The following is a 25,479-nucleotide window of genomic DNA, read 5'->3' as shown; positions in this document are numbered from 1 at the left end:
TCATTTGATATCAAGAAAAAGGGGCTGACTCCTCAAAAAAGGGGCTCAGAGTGGCCAAAAATTTTTTATCTATAACTTTTTAATGACCAATATTTTGTTATACATTACTGGGGCAAAAGTATTCATCTAAACGATTTTCATCGATATATGATAACATTTTGATCATATGTTACGTAATTAGGGTTTGCAAGGGACAAAATGCTGTATTTTTTATGCTTTACCTATCAAAAAGGGGGAGTATTTTTATAAGCCTTATTGAACAAAAGATGTTCAGAATACCCTGATAAAAATGAGAAACTTTAAATTTAATGAAGAAAAACTTAAAGTCATTCGCTTTTAACGATTATGTCAGTCAAAATCACATCTCATCTTATCTAGAAATTCAACGGAAGACCTACTCGTTGCTCGCAACGAGATCTCATCTAGTTATTATTTTTTTCTTACCGATTTTGTGCACGCGATTTCTCGGAAACGGCTCGCCCGATTTTCACCAAACTTTCAGATCTGATAGATATTCATCTGAACTTTTCGTCGTTGATGACGTCACTTCCGGTCATGAGATATGGACGATTTTCTGATTTTTAGAGGGTCGACTTGTCCTGAGATCTCCTCCTTAACGACCGAAGATATCGACTTGAGATTTTCAGTGAAGGTAGAAGTGACATTTTGCATATAGAGCTTTCCAGGTAAAAAGGCATCGACGCTCGCCTGGGCTCGAAAAATAGGCTCATATGCATCTCGCAAAAATTGATACGTTTTCTTTTATATCTTTTTACTGGTTAATATTTTGTTCAGACATACAAATTATAATAAAAAATGTGCAATATAGTAAGACCTTTCATTTGATATGAAGAAAATGGGGTTAGCTCTTTAAATTAGTGGCATAGAGGGGCCAAAAGTCTCTCGTCTTCTACTCTTTAATGATCAATATTTTGTGATACATTACTGAAGCAAAGATATTCAACTTAACTATTTGCAACAATATATGCTAAAAATTTGATCATATGTTACGTAATAAAGGGTCATAGGGGGCTGGAATGCTAAATCTTTGACGCTTTATATCTCGAAAAGCGTGAATATTTTGATAAGCAATATTGAACAAAAGAGGGTCAAAATAATGTTCCCAACAAAATGCATACTTTCAATTTGTTCATTTTTTCCGTCGACACTTCCGTTGTAAACCGGAAGTACATGTACATGTAATTTCAATACATGTACATGTATAGCGATTTTTTTTCATTTTCTAATGAATGCAATTGTTCATTACAGAGATTTAAAGAATGCGTAGCATCTTAATATTTCCGCCGGAAGTACGGTTCTCTCAAACCGGAAGTTGTCTAAAAATGAGTATTTTCCATCGAAACTTTCAGGGATGATTACTGCATGCTTGACGTAGAGTTGAAAGTAGTTTTGAGCACATACGGTCGCACCGGAAGTGAAGAAGTAGAACCGGAAGTTAATTGGAATTGATAGATCCTACATTTTTTTGTGTTTCTAAACATATTTTGAAGAATTCTTGTGCCTTTTTGACATTTTTTATCCTATCAGTGGAATTATCCCAACACAGGTCTTATTCCATCAGATATCGGACAGAGGACCTACTCGTTGCTTGCAACGAGATCGCATCTAGTTATTATTATTATCTTTAAGGTCTTCCGTTTCAGACGGAAGACCTTATAGTGATTCTACTGTTTCTTTGTATTAATTCCCCCCTTTTTTTTGATGATTTCTCAGAAATGTCTGGACGGATTCTCATGAAATTTTCAGAGATGATAGAGAGTAAAAATATCTTTCAAATGCAGTTTTCAGTTTTTCAAATTTCACTTCCGGTCGTCAGATATGTCCGATTTCCGCTTTTTTTCAAAAAAGTAAAGTCATATCTCAGAAACGGTCAAAGATTAAGACACCAAACTTATATGAGTAATAACCTTGATAAGTAGGCAAAACCAATTGGGTTCACATTGTCCGGCGTCACTTCCGGTCGTCACAGGAAGTGATAAAAAAAACGAAAATTTCAACTTTTTCTTTTTTGCAACTTTTTTGCATCACAATAAAGCACCTTATTCGTAGTTTCGAAATATGTTGGTCTCACCGGAAATAAAAACGACAACTTCCGGTTATTAGAGAAAAACTGCATATTTTCAGTATTTTTCTTTCCCATAAATATTTTTTAAAGATAAAGTATATGTAATGATTTTAAGATATGTTATTCAGACTGCAAAATGACTACAGTAACGTCAAATATCTTTCTAAAATTCACTTCAGGTCGCGTTATTTCCTGTCCTCAAAATGAGAAGTTATTATAGCTACATCTCGTTAACGGTAATAGATAAAGACACCAAACTTATAGAAATGGTAGATCTTGATGAGTAGGAAAAACTATTTTGGTTTACATTGTCTGCCGTCAATTCCGGTTGTCACAGGAAGTGGTCTAAGAAATCGAAAATTTCAACTTTTCTTTTATGGAACGTTTATTGCATCACATTATAGCATCTTACTTGTAGTTTCAGAATATATCAGTCCCACAGGAAACAAAAAAGACAACTTCCAGTTATAAGAGGAAAAACTACATAATTTAAGTATTTTTCTTTCTAATATATATTTTTTATAGATAAAGTGTTTGTAACGGTTTTTGGGTATGTTATTCAGATTCCATATATCTACAGATGCCTCAAATATCTCTGTAAAATTCACTTCCGGTCGCGTGATTTTTGTCCTCAAACTAAGAATTTATCGTAAACGGTAAGAGATAAAGACACCAAAGGAATAGGAATGGTAGATCATGCTGAGTAGACAAATCGGTTTGAGTTAACATCGTCCGCAGTCACTTCCGGTTGTCACAGTAAGTGATCAAATATATCAAAAAATTCAACTTTTCTTTGTGGAATCTTTCTTAATATTACATTATAGCATCTTATTTGTAATTTCGAAATATGTCAGTCCATGTGAAAACAAAAGCGACAACTTCGGGTCATGAGAGAAAAAACTGCATAAATTTAGTATCATACTATCCCAGAAACATCTTTTATAAAAAGAGTATTTGGAATGATTTTAGGACATGTTATTCAGACTGCAAAAGTCTTGAGTAACCTCAAATATCTTTTTTAAAATTTACTCCCGGTCACGTGATTTCTTGTCCTCAAAATGAGAACTTAACATTACGAAATTTCTTAAAATGTAACAGATCAAGACACTAAACTTGTGAAGATTGGGCAACAGATACAGGGTAGAATGCGTGAGCTGTCATTTCCGGTCGTCACAGGAAGTGATAAAAAATTGAAAATGATTTTTTATAAATGTTATTAAGACTATAATTGTCTAAAGTAGCGTCGAGAATCTTAGTGAGTTATACCTCCGGTCGTTTGTTTTCCTTTAATCATTGTAAATATTATATGCCTTTTTTAACATAGATAAAAGCTCATTCAGACAGATAAATAGAGGAGAACGGAAGACCTTTTTGTTGCTGTAGCAACAAGAGTTTCTAGTTCTTCTTCTTCTTCTTCTTCTTCTTCTTCCTGGGTACTTTTTTGTCCAGGAGTGATCTTGTAAACTACACATCCGACTTAGGTAAAACCTTTTTAGTGTCAATAGGCATGTTATGTAGATTTGCAGAACGAAGGTCATTTTGCGCGCACGTGCTTGCAAGAGGGTGCACGTGCAACACGTGAAATGACGGATTTAATTGATATAGGCGTAACTTTTTACCTTTTTGATGAAATGCTTTGAAACTCATATTATAAAGATATATTAGTAGCATAGACAATATGACATGGTCAAAATAGCAAGATCTCACGCGCTTGCACCTGCGCTTCGCTCTGATTGGCTAAAACTAAAGTCTCAATATCTTTCTTGTTGTTTGACGAAATCCTTTGCAATTTTCAAAATAGCCATGCATTAGCATATTCTACAACATGTTATATAGCAATTATCATGAAAACACGTGCATGCACGTGCGCTGCAATCTGATTGGCTTTAATTTTAAATGGCTATAACTCCCTCGGTTTTAAACCAAACAGGATAGGATTTGGAACATAGATAGATATAATGGACTTCTACAAGAAAGTATGGTCACCATGCACATGAATACACGTCTGATCTGTGCAATCTGATTGGCTGAAAATTTAAACGGCTATAACTCCCTTGGTTTTCAACCAAACGGGGTAGGATTTAGAAGATAGATAGATGTAATGGACTTCTACAGGAAGGTGTGGTCACCATGCTCATGTATGAACGTGCGTGCACATGAAACGAGTAAAATAAAAAATACACTTGAATGAGCGTATTTTTAATACCTTTGGATTAAATACTTTAATATTTAATATATTAAAATATATAAATTGTGTAGACAAGTTGATATGGTCATTACGCACATGCATTCACATGCGCACGCGTGAACTGCTACAATTTGAATGAACTTGGTACACTTCTGGGTAAACGTTGTTAAAGTCTCAAATGCATAGAGTTTGTCTTATTTAATGAAGTTTACAGGGAATAAGGCACCAAAAGGGAGTTGGTGAGCGTTTGGGGAACATCTGTAACGGTTCCCGTTACAATTAGCCCTGGTATTGATGTTACGTTTGAATTTTTTATTTTAGCAATAAACACAGACTTAGCAAAAATTATTTTTATTTACTGAGTCATCTCCTTTGAAAAATATAACAGATATATGATCCTTTGATAAATCTTGCTATTATTTACTTTCTAATTCCCACGACTAGGGAGCGATCAAGGATTCCAAGAATCTGTAACTGTCAAGACGCATGATGGCAGCAGATCAGATATTGGAGCAGGTTCTGTGGACTACAATATAGATAACGGTAGATTTCTTCAATGCGTAAATTGTAAAGATTTTAAACAGTCCTCAATCTCATTAATCCTTTTAATCGAGGATGACGCCAAGACGCAGTCTTTTGAAACAGCAAAAGTGGGAATAAATGTTTAGGGTTAGCAGATATCCACGGTCGGACAGTTACAATCGCTGTGTGTGCGCTTTGCTTACAAGGAAAAAGGGAATTCGGGTGTCAAAATTAGCATGAAAACCTTGATTGAAAACTCTGTATAAAACATATAAGTTAAACCAAATGCGCTAAAGAGGTTACACGTTTCACCCTTAAAATTGTAATCAAATGCTACGAGTTTAAATGTCTTAAGATATCACAGCTATTCTATATTCTTAAAAGCGAGAAAATGATATTATTAAATGGCTTACAAATTGAAACGAAGTGGTTGAGCTTTTCAGATAAATGAAAATACATAAAAAATGGGATTCCTTGCGTTTTGAATAAATGTAAATTAAACAAACTGTTATCGAACAACTTTCAAAATTTAATATTCACAATAACTAAATACAAATACATTGATACAAAAATATCATCAATCTTGTTTAAGGGACTCCAATCCTCAGCCAGGAAGTTTCTTTGAAGTTCTCAGGAAGGTCTAATCGAAAGTCGAAATTTTTACCCTATAAAAGCATTTTTAGAATTACATATATCAAGAAATCAATGTTCATTTTTATCTTACAATAGATACCAATATTTATTAACATGATATGACATGAGAAGTGATTAATTAAGCTTTGCAATGTAAAATGATCAAAGTTAATAAAAAATAAAATACATTATATGTATGAAAATTGTGGATTTTTTTCAAAAGCCTGGATACCTATGATTTTTATTTTTAAAATGTGTAAATTGATCAAATTTAAAGAGGTGTTTTTATTCGCAATTCCTAAAAACATATTTGAGATTTACTTATTTTCTCTGTGTAATATGATTAACTTGAAAGATGAAGTTTGAAGAATAAGTATGGGTAAAACACGTTACTTTGACAATTCAGAGACATTTTTTGTACCTTAAGGCAACATTTTACGAATTCTAATCTTGTTAAAATGACTTTTGTCACAATTACAGTGTATATAAATTTTCTTACAAATTGGTATGGCATTCTTTTTCTACATGACCTTGATTACCTAATTAAGTAAAGTACACACAATGGAGAAACCCGTCCATTGGAAATACTCTTATTCCGACAACACCCGCAGTTTCCACGTTTCGCGTTTTAAAGACTCCGTGTTTCCATGTTTTTTTGCTGAGTTTTATACGCCCTCCCCCCCCCCCCGCTTGAAAAGTGGGAGGGTATATTGTAATCGGTATTTCCGTCTGTCTGTACGTCCGTCCGTCCGTCTGTTACGCTTTGGGGTACCCATCTCTTATCCGCAACTCCTCTTATACTACTGAGTGAAATTTAATGAACATTTCACAGAATCTTTATTACATAATGCCATTGTGCACCTCATATTTTACATTTTTTTTTCGACACGTATTTTAGGTTTCCCATAGCAAAACATGGACATTGTCATTATATCCTTACCTATGGCGTCACATATAAATGCTTCTTGATAACATTTGGTAAAGAGTTATTCCTCTTTACACATTACCGTAAAACAATATATAGCAAAACATGGACATTATGGGATGCGGGGGTATCATTTAGTGAGCTCATTGCTCACAATCCCTCTAGTTTGTTTTAATTTTATCTTGATCAATATTCGTTATATCCCTACTTTTATTACAAGTTACTTTACATATAATAATTGCTTATGATATTTATTTAACATCTTTTTATCGCTTTTTCTTTCTGTTTAAGTCAGTACAATAGAAGCTATGGAAGGAACATCAGTTAACATATCATGGACTGCTGATTTTTTTCCGAAAGGTGGATTTTATTACATATTACATCGAAATATCGGATCGCCATCTATTATAATAACATTAAAAAAGGAAAAAGTAGTAATGTCTGCAAAATATGAATACCAAACCCGACCCTTTGATTCTGTAAACATTTCCTTCAAGGTGAGAAATATTACTGTTGATGATGCTGGATATTACTTTGGAAGTCTTTCAGGAAAAGAATCTTTGTCTAGAAAAGGAGGAGTTGTTCTCATAGTTTTCGGTAAACATTTTAAAGCATCTGTCAAATTTTCTCTGAAGTATTTTAATACTCATATAAAAAATGAACGTTCTCATTGAGAGCATTATCTTCATTTCATTGTTTATTGTCAAAAAGATTTATGTAATTATAATATATTGTATAACAAACATATAACTAAAGAAAATTTAGAATATTGTTTAACATAACAAAAATACAGGAATAATGCATCGTTTGTTAGATGTTATCAATTAGAATCCCCTTGTGATACTCATATCATTAAGATCTTCTTCTCAGGGAAACCAGTTAAACCTAACATAAAAGGAAACCTTGAAGTTAAAGTTGGAAACAACGCTTACCTTAAATGTGAAAGTAGATCTACATCTGCCCCTCGATTTTACAAGAAGTTTCCGCCATTATCGTATTCATGGTTTGTCAACGACATCGGGCAAGACAGAAAGGATGGAGAGACCTACAGCTTTACTGTCACCAAAGATGTTAAATACAACAAATACAGCTGTCAGGCGAAAGAATATCTTGACTCAGAGAAAAGTGATGAAGTTCAGATAAACCCTATGTGTGAGTACAAAAATGATTTCTTATGAAGAATTGTTGTGTGGATTTCTTTCTTTCTTTCTTTATAAATACTTAAAGCTTTACAGCTTATCAATATATATAAAAAAATACAATCAGTTACAATGCAGAAATGGAAAATTTACAGGAGAACAATGTAGAAACAATATCATTTACATTTCATGGACATGACGTTAAAACCATGGTTTAAATTTCAAATGTTTATTTTTAAATAAGTAGTATCTACATAGAATGTTCAATTTTAAAAATTTAGAAGTTGTAAACTTTTTATGATGTTCAAAATTCTTTCTGCAGCCATCATTATTGATCTATAAAATATTTTCTAATTTTTGTGCTTAAAAAGCCTACAGAAAAGTTAGTTGACAGATATCAATTTTTAATTTGAGTACTCAACTCTTGTCAAATAATGTTCTCCTTCTTAGATTGACTAGCTTGTATGCTTGCTTGGCAGATATCAAACTTATCTTCGCTGATCCTTTTTGTTCGGTCCTATTCTGATATTGTAAATCTGAAAAGCAATGTCCTTTTTCATAAAACAATTCGATTATTTAAACAACTAGGTTAACTTTAGGCATAAAATGACCCTTTCCTTATATCAATTAATTGACTTTAACCTTTTGTCCCGTTTTAAAAGTAATGGTTATAAGTCGAAAACTTTCCAGATTTCAAACGGTCCGAAGGAAGAGTAGAGTCTTATATTTGACATAAAGATCAGTTTGAGGCTAAATGCATTGTACAGCCAGAGGTTAACGGGTCTCGTTCTGCTTTGATGACTACCTAGCACATTTCGTCAAGTTAGGCCAAAGAAAAATAGTTTTAGCTTCTCGTCTGTACTTTTTCAATAGTGCAAATCATCGAACCATATAATATAATGATAAATATGGACATTAACTTTGTTTAGCATTTGTATCGTTTAACCGCATTGCGATATTGTGATATATGAAATGTAGGAGTAAACTATATTAAATTCTTGACAATTAAATCATTTTACAACGCAACAATCACGGGTGACGACGGACATTTTAAGTAAGGACTTCCAATTCAGGTGTTTTGACAATGCCATTATTTAAAACCACCATAATGCAAGTTTCATTGTAAGTTTTCAGCTGTGAAATGCAAAGCATATATTTTTTATTTCGGAATTTGCAAGAAACAGTTTCTAACTTACACGCGGTTTTTCTACGGATTCTTTTACATTCATGTTTGTAATATATTCAATTCATTTAGGATAATATTTTTGCCATTTTCAGGAGAATTTTTAGTGAAATATTTACATCTTACGCTACAAATTTCAAACATTGTTGACTGATACCTGTACCTGTCCAATAGGTTGAATCTTATTGGACACCAACAGGTAATTTATTGGCCGTTGTGCAGAACAATAAGAAATTTACTGAACCAGGTTTCACAAAGGATGAAGTCACAAAAATGTTTTAAATCAAAATAAAATTGAAACTTAATTGGTGCTCTCATTTTCTATTACTCCATTTTTTTTCATAAAACGGGCTTTTTGAAAATGAAACGTTCTTGAATTTTGCACAAAACAAGTGTATTTGACTACATGCAGCAAAGAATCAAAATATAAGCATAACCATCGATCCAAAAATTAAAGCATGGTTTTGGATTTTCAGAAACTGGTTTTTCATTATATAGATAAATACTGTATTAATGATTACGCCAACAACTCCATATCTAGTGATTACGCCAAATTATGAACACGTACAGTATTTTGGATCTGAGGTTGTGCTTTATAAAAATGGTGTTAATGGCAATTTTTAAAGGTATTTACGGGATATTGTAAATATTATGCATTTCATGACGTCAGAATACATTGACTGGAAAGAAATTAGGTCAGGCCAAAATTAAAAAAAAAATAGCTTTGTTTCTCCTAACGCAACCGACCCTATTAAATTGCGCCGACTGAAAAGATTTTTCAAATAAGGCCAGAATTGAAAATGTCTTTGTTTCCCCTAACCAGACCCAAAATTCTCCAGTTGGGTCGATAGGTAGGTTAGCATGTTTTTTTTTTTGACAGCAGCTTTGAAAATGCATTCTAAAATTTAATAGAAAATTACATTAAATAAGAAAGGCACAAAAGAAAGCGGTTCGTGAACAAAATGCTAAGTATCATTCAAATGCTGTTTTAAAAAAATTCATGATTAATTCACAACGGTTATTTAATTGAACTTGTGAAATATTTCACGGCAGAGTATATTTATATCAATCGATAAAAAGACAAGATTCTTAAATACGCTAAGACCGGATATCCAAGTACCCGGTATATATTTTTTTTCCAAACCTTCCATCAGCCTCCAGTGCTTATAGACAATGTACTTTTTTGAGGGTCATGAGATTTGAAGTGATTTTGGATCATTTTGCTTTGGAGTTGAGAAGTAAGTGGCTAATTTTGAGTCGCAGGTTCAAATCCCACGAAAGAAAGTTGAAAGCGGTCCTACAAAAGAGACTATAAAAACTTACATGTAGGCCCAGTGTCGCTAGCTCTCAAAGACGATCCCCCACTGTATAATGGCAAAGAAGTGCTGAGTACGTATAAAATCCCAGAGGGATTAAAAGCAAAGAAACAACCAATCTTTTGAACCAAACCGAAATGATGATAAAAATGATATATACAATGTCATAGTCTCGAATTTTAACCCATAAATAAAGGCATGAAGAAAGGACGTCTGAATTATATTTATCAGATTGAATATGCAGACATATTTACAACAACTCCTATGGTTCCATGATGGCACATAGTAAACATAGATGAAAAGGTGACTAGATCCAAACTCATATAAAATAAAATGCAGTGAACTTGAATGATGTGTTCACTAGGTGGGCCCCTCATTTTCTCATGAGGCGGGCCTTGCATGCACCATGTATTAAGTACCTTAAATTCAACAGACAGGTTTGTTTGTTTGTTGTTTAAGGTCTCTTTCGAAAATTTATTCACTCAAATGGAGACCCAAGACATATCTTATTTAGTCACGGTAAATTCTATAATCGAATTGTTTCAAGAATCAAGAATTCTAATTAGCAAAATGCATAAGATTAAGACGTCGCCGTTGTTTTATGAAGAAATAATTCTCTGTAATCACATCTGGGCGACATTTTGTTTCTAACAAATGCTTGAAAATCACAGTAGAACAAGGTCGGCCATTCTGATAAAAACTTATTTTAATGACATTGTATTTTATAAAACTTTGTTAACAATAAAAGAATATTTGAATCACCTTTTTTAAAAAATCTTTTCAGTCGGCACGATTTGATTGGGTCAGTCGCGTTAGGGGAAACAAAGGATTTTTTTTTTTATTTTGGCCTAAGGTGATTCAAATAGTTTTTTTTTTTTTTTTGAATATTTTTTGACTAAATAACATTTGTAAATTAATTAATCATGAATTTTCTTTTAAACAGCATTTGAATGATACTTAGCATTTTGCTCACAAACCGCTTTTTTTGTGCTTTTCTTATTTAAGGTAATTTTCCATTAAATATTGCAAAAAATGCATTTTCAAAGCTGCTGTCCAAAAAAAAAATGTTAATCTACTTGTCGTTTACTGATTTTTATTTGAAAATTAAAATACTTAAATCAGTAAACGACATACTTACCGACCGAACGTGAGATTTTTTGGTCGGGTTAGGGGAAACAAAGATATTCTTAATTCCTGCCTCATTTTCAATGGATACACAGTCACTAAGGCCCCAAGAGATAAATGCTGCATTGACAACCAGTTTAGATTTATCAGAAATTGACTGGACAAAAAAAGTCCGTGCTCTTTCTCTAGTATCTTATATAATAAATACGAATATGTTTACTATCAACCAAGAAGCTTCGAGAATATACTGTATGTGAAGTTTTGAAATAATAATTTTTACCTAGAGTTCTCCTTTTACAGATGGTCCAGAAAAAGTGATGATAACCCCACAACCTCTTAATGACACAATTACAATCAAAGATGGCGATCCAATAGGTCCGTACAACTGCTCAGCGGACTGTTATCCGTCTTGTACCGTACAGTGGAAATATAAACGTGCGAAAGGAGGTTTTGAAAATATTACAACCTATGGGGTTTCTCCATTATCTTTACCAAATCTAAACGCAGACAGAACTATGATGACCCTTATTCGATGCGTAGCCAACAACAGTGAAGGGCATGGGAAGAATGGTATCAAGTTAAAAATTCAATGTAGGTGTATTCTAATATGTTGACGGTGCAATCGTTAGAGTGAGCCCCAAAAAATATAACGTAATGTTGAAGATCCGCCTTTCTAAACTGCGCGTTACTTTTGGAATGTCTAGATTCTTGACATAATTGATTCTTTATTCAGCAAGTTGTGTTATCGAAGAGTTCATATTTTAACAAACTCAACTATTTTGGGAGAGCGCGTTATAAGTTTTCAGAACTTGTGCCCAATCGTAATTAATTAAATTACAAATAAAATTGTTCAAATCAATCAAAATCTGCAATAACCATTAAATCAAGGTGAGTTATTTTTGAATGAACTACGCTGTTACCGTATTTTGCGGATTAATGCAATTGGCAAGGATTGTGGGTCCAGATGCTACTGCGGGAAAAACATTTGTGCAATGTCAGAATTTCAAATTGACCCAAAATCTATAGTTAACTAACAGGTCCGTGTTCTACTACAAAATCAGCGACTCGAAAATTGAGGGATGGCATCACAAAAGATAAATCTCTTTTCTTTTTTCTTTACGATTATCAAATGTATATATAGAATTTAGAGTTCGTTTAGAGTTCGTAGCAAAGAATTTATAAATAATTTACATTTTGGCACAATTAATTACCAAAGTTCAAACATATCATTATTTGAATTATAAATGTCAGTTTAGTATCAGTTTCTTTATTCTTTAAGCCAAAGGCTTATCATATTATGTACAATATATACAGAGTACAGAATAAAACATTAAACACTTAACAAAAATTCCAAGTGTTCACTCTAATAGATGTATGTATTAAAAAACCTACATTATAGAATTTCCTCTGACTCTTATCCGTGCTTTTTATATCATGACAGGGCAGGCCGGGGAGGGGGGGACTTTTTTCCCAATTTCTTTTGCTATGGAAAATGTTCATTGCCCCCCTTTTTTTAATACAGTAAGATGATATCAGGGAAATGAAGTATTGTATGCAAAAAATATTTCTGAAAGAAGTTGGCATTGAAAAGAGATCGCCTCTTTAAACAGGCCGAAAGTAAGAATAAAAAAATAATTATAACATTAGCAATCGTGTATATAGACCTATCCAATTATTTGAATATTTTGAACGACATACACACAATAAATAATACCTTATTTATTCATTTTTTTTTTTATTTAAGGAATGCATAAATGGTCTTTGTTTTTAGATCTCATGGACCCTAAGGTGTACATCAATAGAAAACTTCAAAATTCCTTTACGATGGATGAAGGTAGTCTTCTAAATCTTACATGTCTCGTCATGGGAGATCCCACTCCAGAAGTAACCCTTACGAAACTCACTGGCAACCAGATTCTGTGGCAAAAACAATTAAACTACACCTTACAAAGAGATGCACAATGTTCTGACACATTCAATTACAGCTGTGAGGCAAACTCAACCGAGTTTGGAAGCAGGAATCAATCATTCTCTATCAACGTTCACTGTCAGTTTACATTACCATTGTTTTCATATCGTAAATCTTTCGAGTCATTTTCCACAAATATATTGTTGTCATTAGTAGTGTCGCCCGGGAAAATATTCTATGTTAAACTATTTTAATTTTTTTTAATTTTTAGACATGCAGGTAATTGATTGTAGATCCATGTAATATTTACAAGTCAGTAAATATTGCAAGACTTCATCATGTTTTAAAAACTAGTTAAAGAAAGACATTTTGAACATAAGCATACGATATGCAAACGTCCATCTTACATATTTTTTGCCCCTGAACCTAAGTGAAGTAAATACATTAATTTGTTTATTCATACATCTATTTATGATAAGAATAAGAAAAAAAGGTATTTCACGTATGATTGATGCATTTCTCAAAAATATGCTAAATTTTCTATAACTTTTCCTGCAAAAGCCCCAAAAAGCAATCTCACAAACTTATAAATAATAAATCTACTTTGAAAAGAATTTATAATACATTGCCCTTAACATTATAAAAACGAACAAAAAATTAGAGTCTGAAATTATTTAATCATTACTTTGAATTACTGAAATACAACTTATTTGCAACTTTGTATCTTATGTTCTAGGTAAGCCTCGCCTTGATAACTCCAACTTATTTAAAAGGATCTTTGGGTCAATGAGTGGTCCGGACGTGAACGTTCATGTTAGTTTGCCTGTTATTGCAAATCCCTTAACATCTTCATCAAGGTTTGCTTGGTCAGGACCTACACAACAGATTATATCGATTAAAGTTTCACAAAGAGATAACGTTGTCTACAAACATTGGATCAACAGCACTATTCCTATTCGGAGTCAAGGATCCTTTGGAAACTACTCACTGAAATATGAAGGAAAAGTCATCGCTAATATTACGATTAACGCCGAAGGTTGCATTTTGTTTTTATCTAGTGTTTTTCATTGTGCATTTATTCTCAATCAGGTGAAAGCCTTTGAAGCATGCAGAACCTTTTAAAAAAGGAATGTTATGCCTATGTACTATATAAATTAGCTAGAAAATTTTAGTAGGAATGCAAATATAGCTTAAAGTTATTATACTTATTCTTTGTTTGTAAAGAAAGGTTTGCGATATATTCCCAACCCTTTGTGAAGAATCAGTAAACGTAAGGGCACGTGACATCCAATATTGTTTCCCCTACATATAATGTATATCGGGTATATTTGGTGCAGAATTGCATTTCAAAAGATCTAGCAATCTTTTCATTGGAATGATTTTTATCACCACAAAAAGCAAACCATTTGATTCGTTTTGTCGTAGAAAATTAGACTGTTTTTTAAAGATATTATCGGTATGTTTTCTCCCTTTCAGAATATTTGGACTTTTTTGCATACTTTCCTGTTTATTCTTTTAAACAAGTACAATAAAAACTAAGTTCCTTTTTAAACAATATATATATATGTATATATAGGTGACGGATTATAGACTAACAATAATTATTTCCATGCATATGTCGTACATGTGCATGTATCCAAGTAAGCTTGAAATATACCTCTTTCATATCTTTCATATCGTTTCTAGAAAAAGACATTACATAGAACTTAACAACAAAGCTTTATGATGAACTTAAATTTCCCTTTTCAATTTCCCTAACTTAAATATCAATGCGTGTATACCCTTATCACTTGCGTATGGGGTTTTACTCTCTCAGTCGATTTGATATGCCAGAGTGCTCTGTGTTCGAACAGTTTCTTAAATGAAGCAAGTTATTGTAAACAAGTAAAAGAAGACAAATATTGAAAAGTAATCTTTTTGCGTGGACCCTGTGGTCCACGCAGTAAATATATAAGCGAGGCTAAACAGGATGCCATGGGCAAACGACAGGCTACGCATGCGCGAATATGCTAGAGAGTTCGCACCTTAGGCAACTTGCCCGTAGAATCAATGCCATTTATTGGCAAATCGCGCATATCGCATCTATATATTTAGTGGCAGATCCGAATATTTCTCTCATACGTATACTTTTATTGATTCGACATGTTTAATTGCACAAGCATTTCAAAAAGTAGGAAGAACTTGCAGTATATCAATACATGTAACTTAACAACTTGAATGAAAAACGTCATTGAACGACTAGTTAAAGCTTTTGAAAGATAAAACAAGTTTTCACCGGCATTAAATCTGTGTATCAAGGCTCGCAAAATAATTTGATATTTCAGTCATCCATTTACCGTCTAATGGAGGTCGGTAGCAACGGTTTTTAATGTTGGGGGGGGGGGGGGGGGGGCTCTGACAAAAAAATCTGAGTACGTCAGAGTTGTGCCACACGTGAACCATCAGATCTATTTTACCATGATAGATTTCTTCCGTATAAATCGGAGATAAAATTAAACAGTTTTGCTTTGAGACTACAATGCATTGGCGTCGGAAGCAAATTGAAAGTGGGTGAGGGGGGGGGGGGGGGCTAAGTGTAAAAAAAACTATACCTTCAAAAAAACCTGATAGTCCAAAAAAAAAACCAACAAAAACAAAAAAAGGGAAATGTCATTTTCCCAAACACGAAAATCCTATTTCGAGGGGGGGGGGGGGGGGTTCAGGTTCAAACTTCAGTACCACCGCTTCCCTCTTTTTAACCTATACTGCGACTTGTCGGTGGAAAGTTGGGGGGGGGGGCGGGCTAAACCTACGCAGCAATGTTCAATGTCTATGATAAGTATATATTTGGGGAAAAGCTGGCAGATCATTGTATTTTTATATAGAATTTCAGTTAGAAACACATGCATATGGTCCACGTATTGCAGTCCTTTTTTAAAAGACAGCAACTTGTTGGAAGTTCTGTGGTCGATATCCAAATGAATGGAAAATTTACAAAAATAACAGGATTTTTTTCCCACAGTTTTATCTGGTATAAATAAACTTTTGTTTACTTGCTATAATTATGAGATTTATTTTGTATTGAAAATAAATTGTATTATTTCTACAGTGAATTGTCTACGGATTTTTCGAGAACATAATAAGGAGCAGACGACGAGTATGACCGGTCGACATGGGATTTTACTTTGATTGAACTTTCAAATTCGAACCTGCTCTCAAATTCACTTTCATAATTTTTAACGTAAAGTTTCCCATCGCTTATCATCAATATTGTGACGTAAACCAGGCTATTGTGACGTCTACTACTCTCGGGAGTTTTCTTTCAACGAACGATAACTATTGCGGGAAAATGCACTTAGTCTAGGTATCCGACGTTCGTGAAATATGAAGTTTTATGGTCCGATCACGTGATGATCTAGAATTTGACCAATCAGGTAACGTGTTGTGTGGTAAAGTTATAATGAGATATAATAATATACATAATGTTTTAAATGTTTTAAATGTTTTAAAAATTAAACAAGAGGCCCATGGGCCACATCGCTCACCTGAGCACTGTGGCTAAGAAAAAGTAGAAATTCGATTCTTATTGAAAAGTTTAAATCCAAAAGTAGTTCCATGACCAATCGTGGCTTTGCTATTCTTGAGAAGAAATTTTTAAAAATGTTCCTATATATATCTATGCAAAAATTTTGTTGGCCATTTTGGCCCCGCCCTACCCCTGGGAGGCCATGATTTAAACAAACATTAATCTACACTACCGGAGGATGCTTCCATATTAATATGATCAATTATAGCTTTGCTTTTCTAGAGAAGAAGATTTTTAAAGAATTTTCCTATATAATTCTATATAAAACTTTGATCGGCCATTTTGGCCCTGTCCTACTTCTAGGGGTCATGATTTGAACAAACTTGAATCTACACTACCTGAGGATGCTTCCATATAAATATGATCAATTATGACTTTTCTATTCTTGAGAAAAAAGATTTTTAAAGAATTTCTCCTATATGTTTCTATATTTCTATTTGGTCGGCCATTGTGGCCCCGCCCTACCCCCGGGGGTCATGATGTGAACAAACTTGAATCAACACTACCTGAGGATGCTTCCATATAAGTTTCAGCTTTCCTGGCACAGTGGTTCTTCAGAGGAAGATTTTTAACGAATTTTTCTATATATTTCTATGTAAAACTTTGGTCGGTCATTGTGGCCCCGCCCTACCCCCGGGGGTCATGATGTGAACAAACTTGAATCTACACTACCTGAGGATGCTTCCATATAAGTTTCAGCTTTCCTGGCACAGTGGTTCTTGAGAAGAAGATTTTTAAAGAATTGTCCTATATATTTCTATGTAAAACTTTAGTCGGCCATTGTGGCCCCACCCTACCCCCGGGGTCATGATTTGAACAAACTTGAATCTACACTACCTGAGGATGCTTCCATATAAGTTTCAGCTTTCCTGGCACAGTGGTTCTTGAGAAGAAGATTTTTAAAACATGCCAACAAATTTTTATTAATTCCCAATTATCTCCCCTTGAATGAGGGCGTGGCCCTTCATTTGAAAAAACTTGAATCCCCTTTACCCAAGGATGCTTTGTGGCAAGTTTGGTTGAAATTGGTCCGGCGGTTCTTGAGAAGAAGTCGAAAATGTGAAAAGTTTACAGACAGACAGACGGACTACAGACAAAATGTGATCAGAAAAGCTCACTTGAGCCTTCGGCTCAGGTGAGCTAATAAGATATGCTCTTGCGCCCGTGTTGTTTTGATGATGTGTTTTTTACCTTGAATGGAAAAGATCAATGACGTCATATTATAACATGACGTCATAATATACGGTATCTTTATAATGCTGTAGGTACTAACTACCTAACTAACCTTGACCTTGGAGTTTGACCCACTTTTACATGAAAATTTTAAACTTTTTCTTTGGCCATATCTTTTGAAAAGTAGATACCAGGACATTTATACTTCACATATCTAATGTTTGTTGGAAGACCTTTCATTGGATACCAACAACCTTGACCCTTTGACCTTGACCTTGTAGATTTCCGTACTTGTGAAAAAACTTTAACCTTTGCCATAACTTTTGAACGATAAGTAATAGGACTTTCATACTTCATATATATAATCCTTGTGAGAAGACCCTTCGTTGGTGTACCACCAAATTTGACCTTTTGACCTTGACCTTGGAGTTTGACCCACTTTTACATGAAAATTTTGAACTTTTACTTTGGCTATATCTTTTGAACAGTGGATACCAAGACATTTATACTTCACATATGTAATGTTTGTTGAAAGACCTTTAATTGGATACCAACAACCTTGACCCTTTGACCTTGACCTTGTAGATTTCCGTACTTGTGAAAAAACTTTAACCTTTGCCATAACTTTTGAACAGTAAGTAATAGGGCTTTCATACTGCATATATGTAATCCTTGTGAGAAGACCCTTCGTTGGTTACCAAGAACTTTGACCCTCTGACCTTTACCTTTGAGATTGACCTACTTTAAAAAAGCAAACCTTGACAATAACTTTTAAAGCGTTAGGGCTAGTGCTTTCATACTTTACACATTTGATTCTTATGACAAGACCTTTCATTTGATAACAAGAACGTTGACCTTGACCTTGGAGTTTGACCTACTTTTAAAAAAAAATGAACGTTGGCCATAACTTCTGAATGGTTAGGACTAGGGCTTTCATGCTCAACATAAGTATTCTATATGGCAAGACATTTCATTTGATACTAATTACATTGACCTTTTGACCTTGACTTTGGAGATTTTTGTACTTATTTAAAAAAAACTTGAACATTTGGTTACTTTTAAATTTCACAATTGTTTTCCAGTGAGAATACCCTACTTTTGGTACTATTTAGTTAAATTTGCATTTAAGAAAAGCTTAATCTTTGCTATGTTGCCATACGGGGGCATCAGTGTTTCACAAACACATCTTGTTTTTTTTTTTTTTTTTTTGTTTTGCTTGACATGTGTTTACCTGGCCGATAATGTGCTTAAATAAAATGGTATCAACACTTGCGGTTTCAATCAACTTTGGGCAGAAAATCAATCATGCATGCATTTGGGTACATATATCAATGTTACACATCATTGAACATGCTCCCTATGACCCTTATTTCAATCTATGTAAAGAAAAAAAAGATGAATGAAATTTGTATTAATTTCTAATTAATTAATTTTGAATATAATCTGAGTGTTTCATACCTTAATTTACAAATAAAACCCTTAAATTTGAGTACTGTAGATCTAGGAAAACTAATAATAATTAAATTTTACATGCCAGTAAAATTAAAATTAAATCTTGGCAAAATTAACAATTTAGAGTTTATCAAAACTTCAATCTTAATAAGGAAATGCCTTTAGTATGGAAATTGGCCTCACTATTAAATGATAAGATCTAATTAAAGCTAATTCTGGTGGAAAATAATCAATTCCAGGTAATTTTTTTGTTTAATAAAAAAAAAGATAAATACTGACACCAGTATCAATCACAGAAAAAAAATTAAATTGAATTACTGATAAAATCAGTTAATTGTGATTAAATATTCATGCTCAGTGTAATTCATTTGTGTAGTTGTGAAAGCTTTCTTTATTCAGTAAATATTATTTCAAATTGTTTCCATGCGGGAACTGGTCTTAAATGTAAATGACCTTCGCATAGTAAGGATTCCTGGAATACTACTCAGAATAAATAATTTCAGCTGCCTTTTAAAGTGCCATTGTTTATTGGAAATCTAATTTATTAGTTAGCCCCGCCCATAAAATTAATAAACTCCGCCCACTGGAGCTGCTGGGAGTGCTCCCTGGGACCGCTGGGACTGCTCTGGGAATACTGTGGGAATGCCCAGAAGGCAGTCACCGGGACTGCTGTGGGACTGCTTTGTGTCAGGTTGGGTCTGGTCGGTACTGTATATGCATTATTAGATTTTAAAAGGAGAATAATATTGCTGATTAATTAACCCTAAGTTCTCATATCCGCGTTTTATTTCTTTTGAACTCATTATCTTTTTTTTCTGGAAAAAATGTTATCAGTATTTTGCCACCCAGTTGATGTGATCAGTATTTTGCCAACAGTTCTATTTTTATCGATGAAATATCGATTTTTCCTTACTATAGATGTAAACATATCTGCCTTGAAAATAGCATCTGATAATTTTTAAGCTTGATTTTTTTTTTTAGATAAACCTCTGCCCCCATTGAACTTTACCTGTTATTCCTACGCTGTTGGATTCGTCAACCTTACGTGGATATCGAACTTTAATGGAGGACCGGAACAATTCTTTATCTTATATCAAAAAGAAGGATCAAGCTGGATACAAGATGCGAATCTAACAGACCCTGGTGAAGGTAACATAGGGCATTATGACCCAGGACCTTTGACTCCTGGACAGCAGTACTGGTACCAACTGGAGAGTTGTAATAGAATCAACTGTTCTTTGAGTCCGAGAGAAGTTAAAGTCAAAGTTAAAGGTGAAGTATCAATCGCAACTTCTCATCTTTCCGACCAGCGGAAAAACGACCTCGAATGTATATATAAGACGCCATTACAACCCTCCCTTGATCTTTGAAATAAATGCATGGGGACATTTTATCTGTGGAATATGGAGTTTAACTTTATTCAATGTAATTATATTACCTAAAACATACTATAGAAGGGACTTCTAACTCAGTCTATCATATATTTGAAGAAACGGGAAATGTATAACTTTTTTAACATCCGATGATGTTAATACATTCGAGGTTGTTTTTCCGACCTCTGACGGAAAGACCCAAGATGATGCGATTGGGTGAAGTATCTTACATGTATATATTTTTTCTACTACATTATCTCCTAGTTACTTAACAAAGTACAGGTTCAACATGTATTAGTATTTCTACAATATTATTACTTAGGTCTCTTTCTGGCTAGACAATTAAGGATAATTCATATAAATTCTACGAGGGTGATCAAAAAGTTTGCAAACTATCTATTAATTGAATTCTAATGATTTCCTCCATCACTGTGACCTCACAATGTGAAAATGACTTCAATACGTAGGTAATCCGTGACGAAAAATGGTTGTCACAGTCTTAGTCGAACAACGAACAGCTTTAAAGTTTAACGTATAACTTAGGAATTTCTCTGAAGTATCTTATAACAATTTGTACAAGGTTTATGAAGACAATAGGCTTTCAAGGCGTTCAATCATAAATTGGATTGACTGTTAAAGTTAAGGGAGGGATATGGTTAAAAATAACGGTTGTTTTGTATCCCAGCGAAGGCAAGCTGGGGAAGAATTATGTCTTTTGTTGGGCGATTTGTTATGAAAGATCGCGAAGTTATACTGTATAACGAGAAAACTTGGCACATAAGTATTTTAGCGCAAACGCAAGTGGGAGTGCATTGGCGCAAATAAATTTTAGGGCTTGCACTTGTCATAAAAATATGCAAATGTGATATTTTGTTTTTTTTATCCACACCCGTATTTTACTTTTTGGTTAGTCAAGCGCGGAAACACAATAGCACTCCCGTATATAAGTAAATATTACCATTTCTAATTTTTTTTTCTCTGTGAAAACTCTTTGAAAGTTGTTGGAGTTTATTTCTTGATAATTCTGCCGGAATGTAAATTAGGCAGGTCGATAGGTCAGGAGCTAAGGAGGCCTAATACGCATGCAAATCTTGTGCACATCTGTCTCTGTGTCTGAAACTAAGGAGGCCAAATATGCATGTAAATCTCGTGCGGCTGCATATGTGTTGGACGTCAGTGGGCGAAGACTATTGAAATTGGCATGGAAGTCCTCGTGTGATTATAGTCTATGTCTACATTTTTAAAGTCTAAATCTACAATTTTATTTCACAATGAAATGGAAATATAAGGAATCACTTCGCCCTTCGCTTCGCCCGTTATGCAAATTATCCCATGTTTCCCACTACTGTTGATGCCCTGGCATACTCTCAAAACTAGACAGTGATTCCTTAAACATTTGTCAACATTACCGTTGTGTTGCAATCACATTGACGTGCTCGTTGTTCGACTAAGACTAGGACAACCATATTTCGTCACGGATTACCTACGCTTTGACGTCATTTTCACATTGTGGGGTCACAGTGATGGAGGAAATCATTACAATTCAATTAATAGATAGTTCGCGAACTTTTTGATCACCATCGTAGAATTTATATGAACTATCCTTAATTGTCTAGCCAGAAAGAGGAATTTGTTTGCTAACTTTTTGATCACCCGTCGTGTTTCTTTGCACAATATATTAGAGAATGAACACATTTTCATGATATTTAAAGCTCCGCCGATCTCGTCCTCCGCTCTGTTTGGAGACAATACAATGTTGGTTTTGGTTGGAGCTTCTGCGGTTGGTTTTCTCCTTGTTGTGATTTTGACTGGAGCGGTAACGATGTATTGTAAAAAGACTAAAAAGTCAGCTCCAAAGAAAAGAAACAGGGAGGAAGGACTCAGTGAATGTAAGCAGATATAGTGTCAAAATATTACAACATCCATCTTACGTTCTAATAAAAATCTGAATATACTGTATTTGGGTTTACTTTTAAAATCGGTGGCTTTCAAACAGACAAGGAAAATCTTATTTAAAAAATATTGAATACGTTAATGGTATATACTTGATTACCAAAAGTTTAATCATATTTAATCCATCCATTCTACACAGAACAAAATGCCCTTTTACACGTACCGTATTTTCTAACTTTTTCATCCTTATGTCTACAATTTTAGATGAGAAATTTTACAAGAAAAATGTTTATTAAATAAAAAGTTATCAGGGCAGTTAATGTAGGAAATTACTAGTTGTTATAAAAGGGCAATATAACAATACCAGCAATCCATTTCAATATCGATTTGTTTGTGCGAGGGGCAACGTTTTTTCTTCTTTTTTAATGTGGTTAAAAAACTTCAAAATATAATAATATATTTTTCCGTGCATATTTTACGTTTTTAAAAAACAATAAATGTTTACAGCCACAGTTCAGGATGATACACCAGCGGATGTTGTTGTGTACGCTGCTGTTGACAAGAGTGTTCTGCTGAAGAACAGGCAACAGGATGACGTAATGAAGAATGACGTCACCAAGGATCAAAATGGTAGTCCTGCAATCTATCTCTCCAAGTATTATATTGAGTCTAATGTTTTTTTTTCTAATTTCGGGTTCAATATGTACCTCATTGTGTTTAGATGACAACGACACAATGTACTCAGAAGTGATAAAACATCCTAAGAAACAACAAACGGATGAAAAGAAAGAAAAGAAGAAGCATGAAGAAAAGGGGTTGCAAGAAAAGAATGAAGAAGCTGGAGCATCTACCAGTAACGACAACTCACGTTCAACGGTATGATGTGAATAGCAATAAGTATAAAAAAAATTTTAGATTTGAATAATTTAGGGAATAACTCTCTTCAAATTTGGCAGTTGCGACCGTTAATGCTGATTTAACGGTCGCAAACTGAGTTTTACCGGCAACGCGTTTGCGACCGTTAAATCAGCATTATGGTCGCAAATACCCAAATAGAAGATGGTTATTCCCCCTCTAATCCAATCCATGCATTTTGTTTGTTGTTTGCGTCTTATTTTGTTGATTTCTTTACAAGAAATACGTCACAGGGCATTGTGTTTTTGCGTTGCTCTATTATGACGTCACAATGAAAAGCTTCCTGCCTCGTTAATGCTCGTTTTACTGCTTCAAACATCAGTGCATTAGCCAATCAAAAGGTGTTTTACAAAAAAAATTGCATTAGAATAAAATATAATCCATGTATGCACTTTATGCACATGTATGCAAATTAATCAAATGGTCCATGTACATGTAAATTTAAAGTGATCATAAATTAGTCGATTTAAAATGATAATAAAATGGTCCCTTTAAAGTAGTTAAAATATAGGAAAGTTAAATATCATGTTAAAGTACTAAGATAATGGTCCATTTAAAGTGATAATAAAATGGTCCATTTAAAGTAATAATAAAATGGTCCCTTTAAAGTATAATAAAATTGTCCATTTCATGTGATGATTATAAGTTTCCAAGCCAGCAAATAATGAAACAGAAATAAAATCGACCCAAATTTAACAGAAATATTTTCAAGTCTTATGAGTATTTCCTGTTTTTAGTGTTAAGGAGTTATTCTTTCAAATTGATTTTTTTATTGCTTTATAGAATCAAGATGGTTTAGTTTATATCGATGTTGAATTTGCGAGAAAACCCCAAAGTTCAGATACAAAGGGGAGACCAGTCATACACGGAGAAGAAGAGAAGACAGAGTACACTTTCGTGGATTTCACCCAGAAAGCGCCACCTGTACAGGAAACGCGGAAAAATGTCAAGTGATCGTTTGTAGTGAGATGATAAATCAAGAATCAATTCACAGATGTGTACATCTGGATTTATTGACGACAGATTAAACTTTTTTACATTCATTGTTTTTTAAAGTCTTGCATTTCTTTGTCTGCTTGTATTTAGAATTGTGAATTAGATCATCTATTTTCATCATGGATACCGAAAGATAATTGCATATAGACTGCATATAATATAATTGCATATAAATCTCCATTAAAAAAAATCTTTTTTTTTTAATTATGTGTCTAAAAGGAAGAAAGATAAACAAAATTTTCATTTCATTTTCAAAAACTGCATTCTTCTATACTTTACGCATTTCTTCGCCCATCGCTAGAAGTCCTGAAAGATTAGATCATTTTACTTGAATTGGGTATGCATGTGTTCAAGTATAAGTATTCATCCACGTCTTTATATGAATTATACTAAAAGGAACCATTGCTCAAAATAATTTGGACAACTTCTAATTTACATTCACCAGGAACGAAACAGGTGTATGCGTGTGTTGTTTCATAATTTTTTGCACTCAGTTTTTAAAAAAGTCAAGAAGCCCTGTATTGATGTAATATTTAACTCCATTGATCACTTTATTTTCAATAGGTACGGACCTGGTGTAATCATTAACTTCAGTCTTCCTGGAATTAAAATAAACTTACGCAATCAAAAAGATGTCTTTTCATCTAATTTTTAAAATATGTACTCTTTATTAATTTTCATATCATTTCGTACCTGACACAAAGGATTCTAAATTTTGAAAAATTGTTGGGAGATGTTGGACTTATTTGTCCCAAAGAAGAGCTGTGTATACCTCTACACGTAACACAAAAAAGATAAAAACAAGGTAAAAGTGATGAAATAATGGACCAAAGTGTCACGACTTTCGGGGGAAAGATGGGGAGTCATATTTTAGAAAGCGCTATATTTGCAAAAATAAAATAATAATAAAATAAATAATGAGAAAAATTATTCAGCCAAAACAGTCTTTTAAGTTTGATAGAATGTTTCAGTTTTTTATCACTGTCACAGATTTTCCAACAGAAATATTGTTTACATAAAAGGCCTTTGGATCGCTTTGAAAAATTGTGAATGTAAAAAAAGATTTTTTTAATGACACCACATTTT

General features: G+C 33.6%; 1 protein-coding gene across 1 annotated transcript; it reads left to right on the top strand.

Annotated features, from left to right (window-relative positions):
* The first annotated feature begins 4,720 nt into the window (after positions 1-4,720).
* LOC134257341 (carcinoembryonic antigen-related cell adhesion molecule 5-like) lies at positions 4,721-24,876 on the top strand. The gene is made up of 11 exons (XM_062739968.1): positions 4,721-4,817; positions 6,646-6,951; positions 7,225-7,506; positions 11,418-11,708; positions 12,889-13,164; positions 13,763-14,062; positions 20,198-20,488; positions 22,302-22,478; positions 22,990-23,112; positions 23,204-23,358; positions 24,181-24,876. Exons 2-11 carry the CDS (start codon positions 6,663-6,665, stop codon positions 24,349-24,351), a joined length of 2,355 nt encoding a protein of 784 aa, XP_062595952.1. The 5' UTR covers positions 4,721-4,817; positions 6,646-6,662; the 3' UTR covers positions 24,352-24,876.
* The last annotated feature ends 603 nt before the right edge of the window (positions 24,877-25,479 follow it).

Source organism: Saccostrea cucullata, unplaced genomic scaffold, assembly GCF_032062105.1.
Source record: "Saccostrea cucullata isolate Sc308-1 unplaced genomic scaffold, CSIRO_AGI_Scuc_v1 ctg872, whole genome shotgun sequence".
Taxonomy (NCBI): domain Eukaryota; kingdom Metazoa; phylum Mollusca; class Bivalvia; order Ostreida; family Ostreidae; genus Saccostrea; species Saccostrea cuccullata.
Note: the sequence above shows the minus strand (reverse complement) of the source record. Positions and strands in the feature narration are given on the sequence as shown.

What these genes read in the sequence shown, in the direction of transcription:
- LOC134257341 (XM_062739968.1), top strand. Translation starts at nt 6,663, where the DNA reads ATGGAAGGAACATCAGTTAACATATCATGGACTGCTGATTTTTTTCCG. An exon ending in GGAGGAAGGACTCAGTGAAT is followed by an intron (nt 22,479 to 22,989) that starts GTAAGCAGATAT and finishes AAATGTTTACAG; the next exon opens with CCACAGTTCAGGATGATACA. An exon ending in CGTCACCAAGGATCAAAATG is followed by an intron (nt 23,113 to 23,203) that starts GTAGTCCTGCAA and finishes CATTGTGTTTAG; the next exon opens with ATGACAACGACACAATGTAC.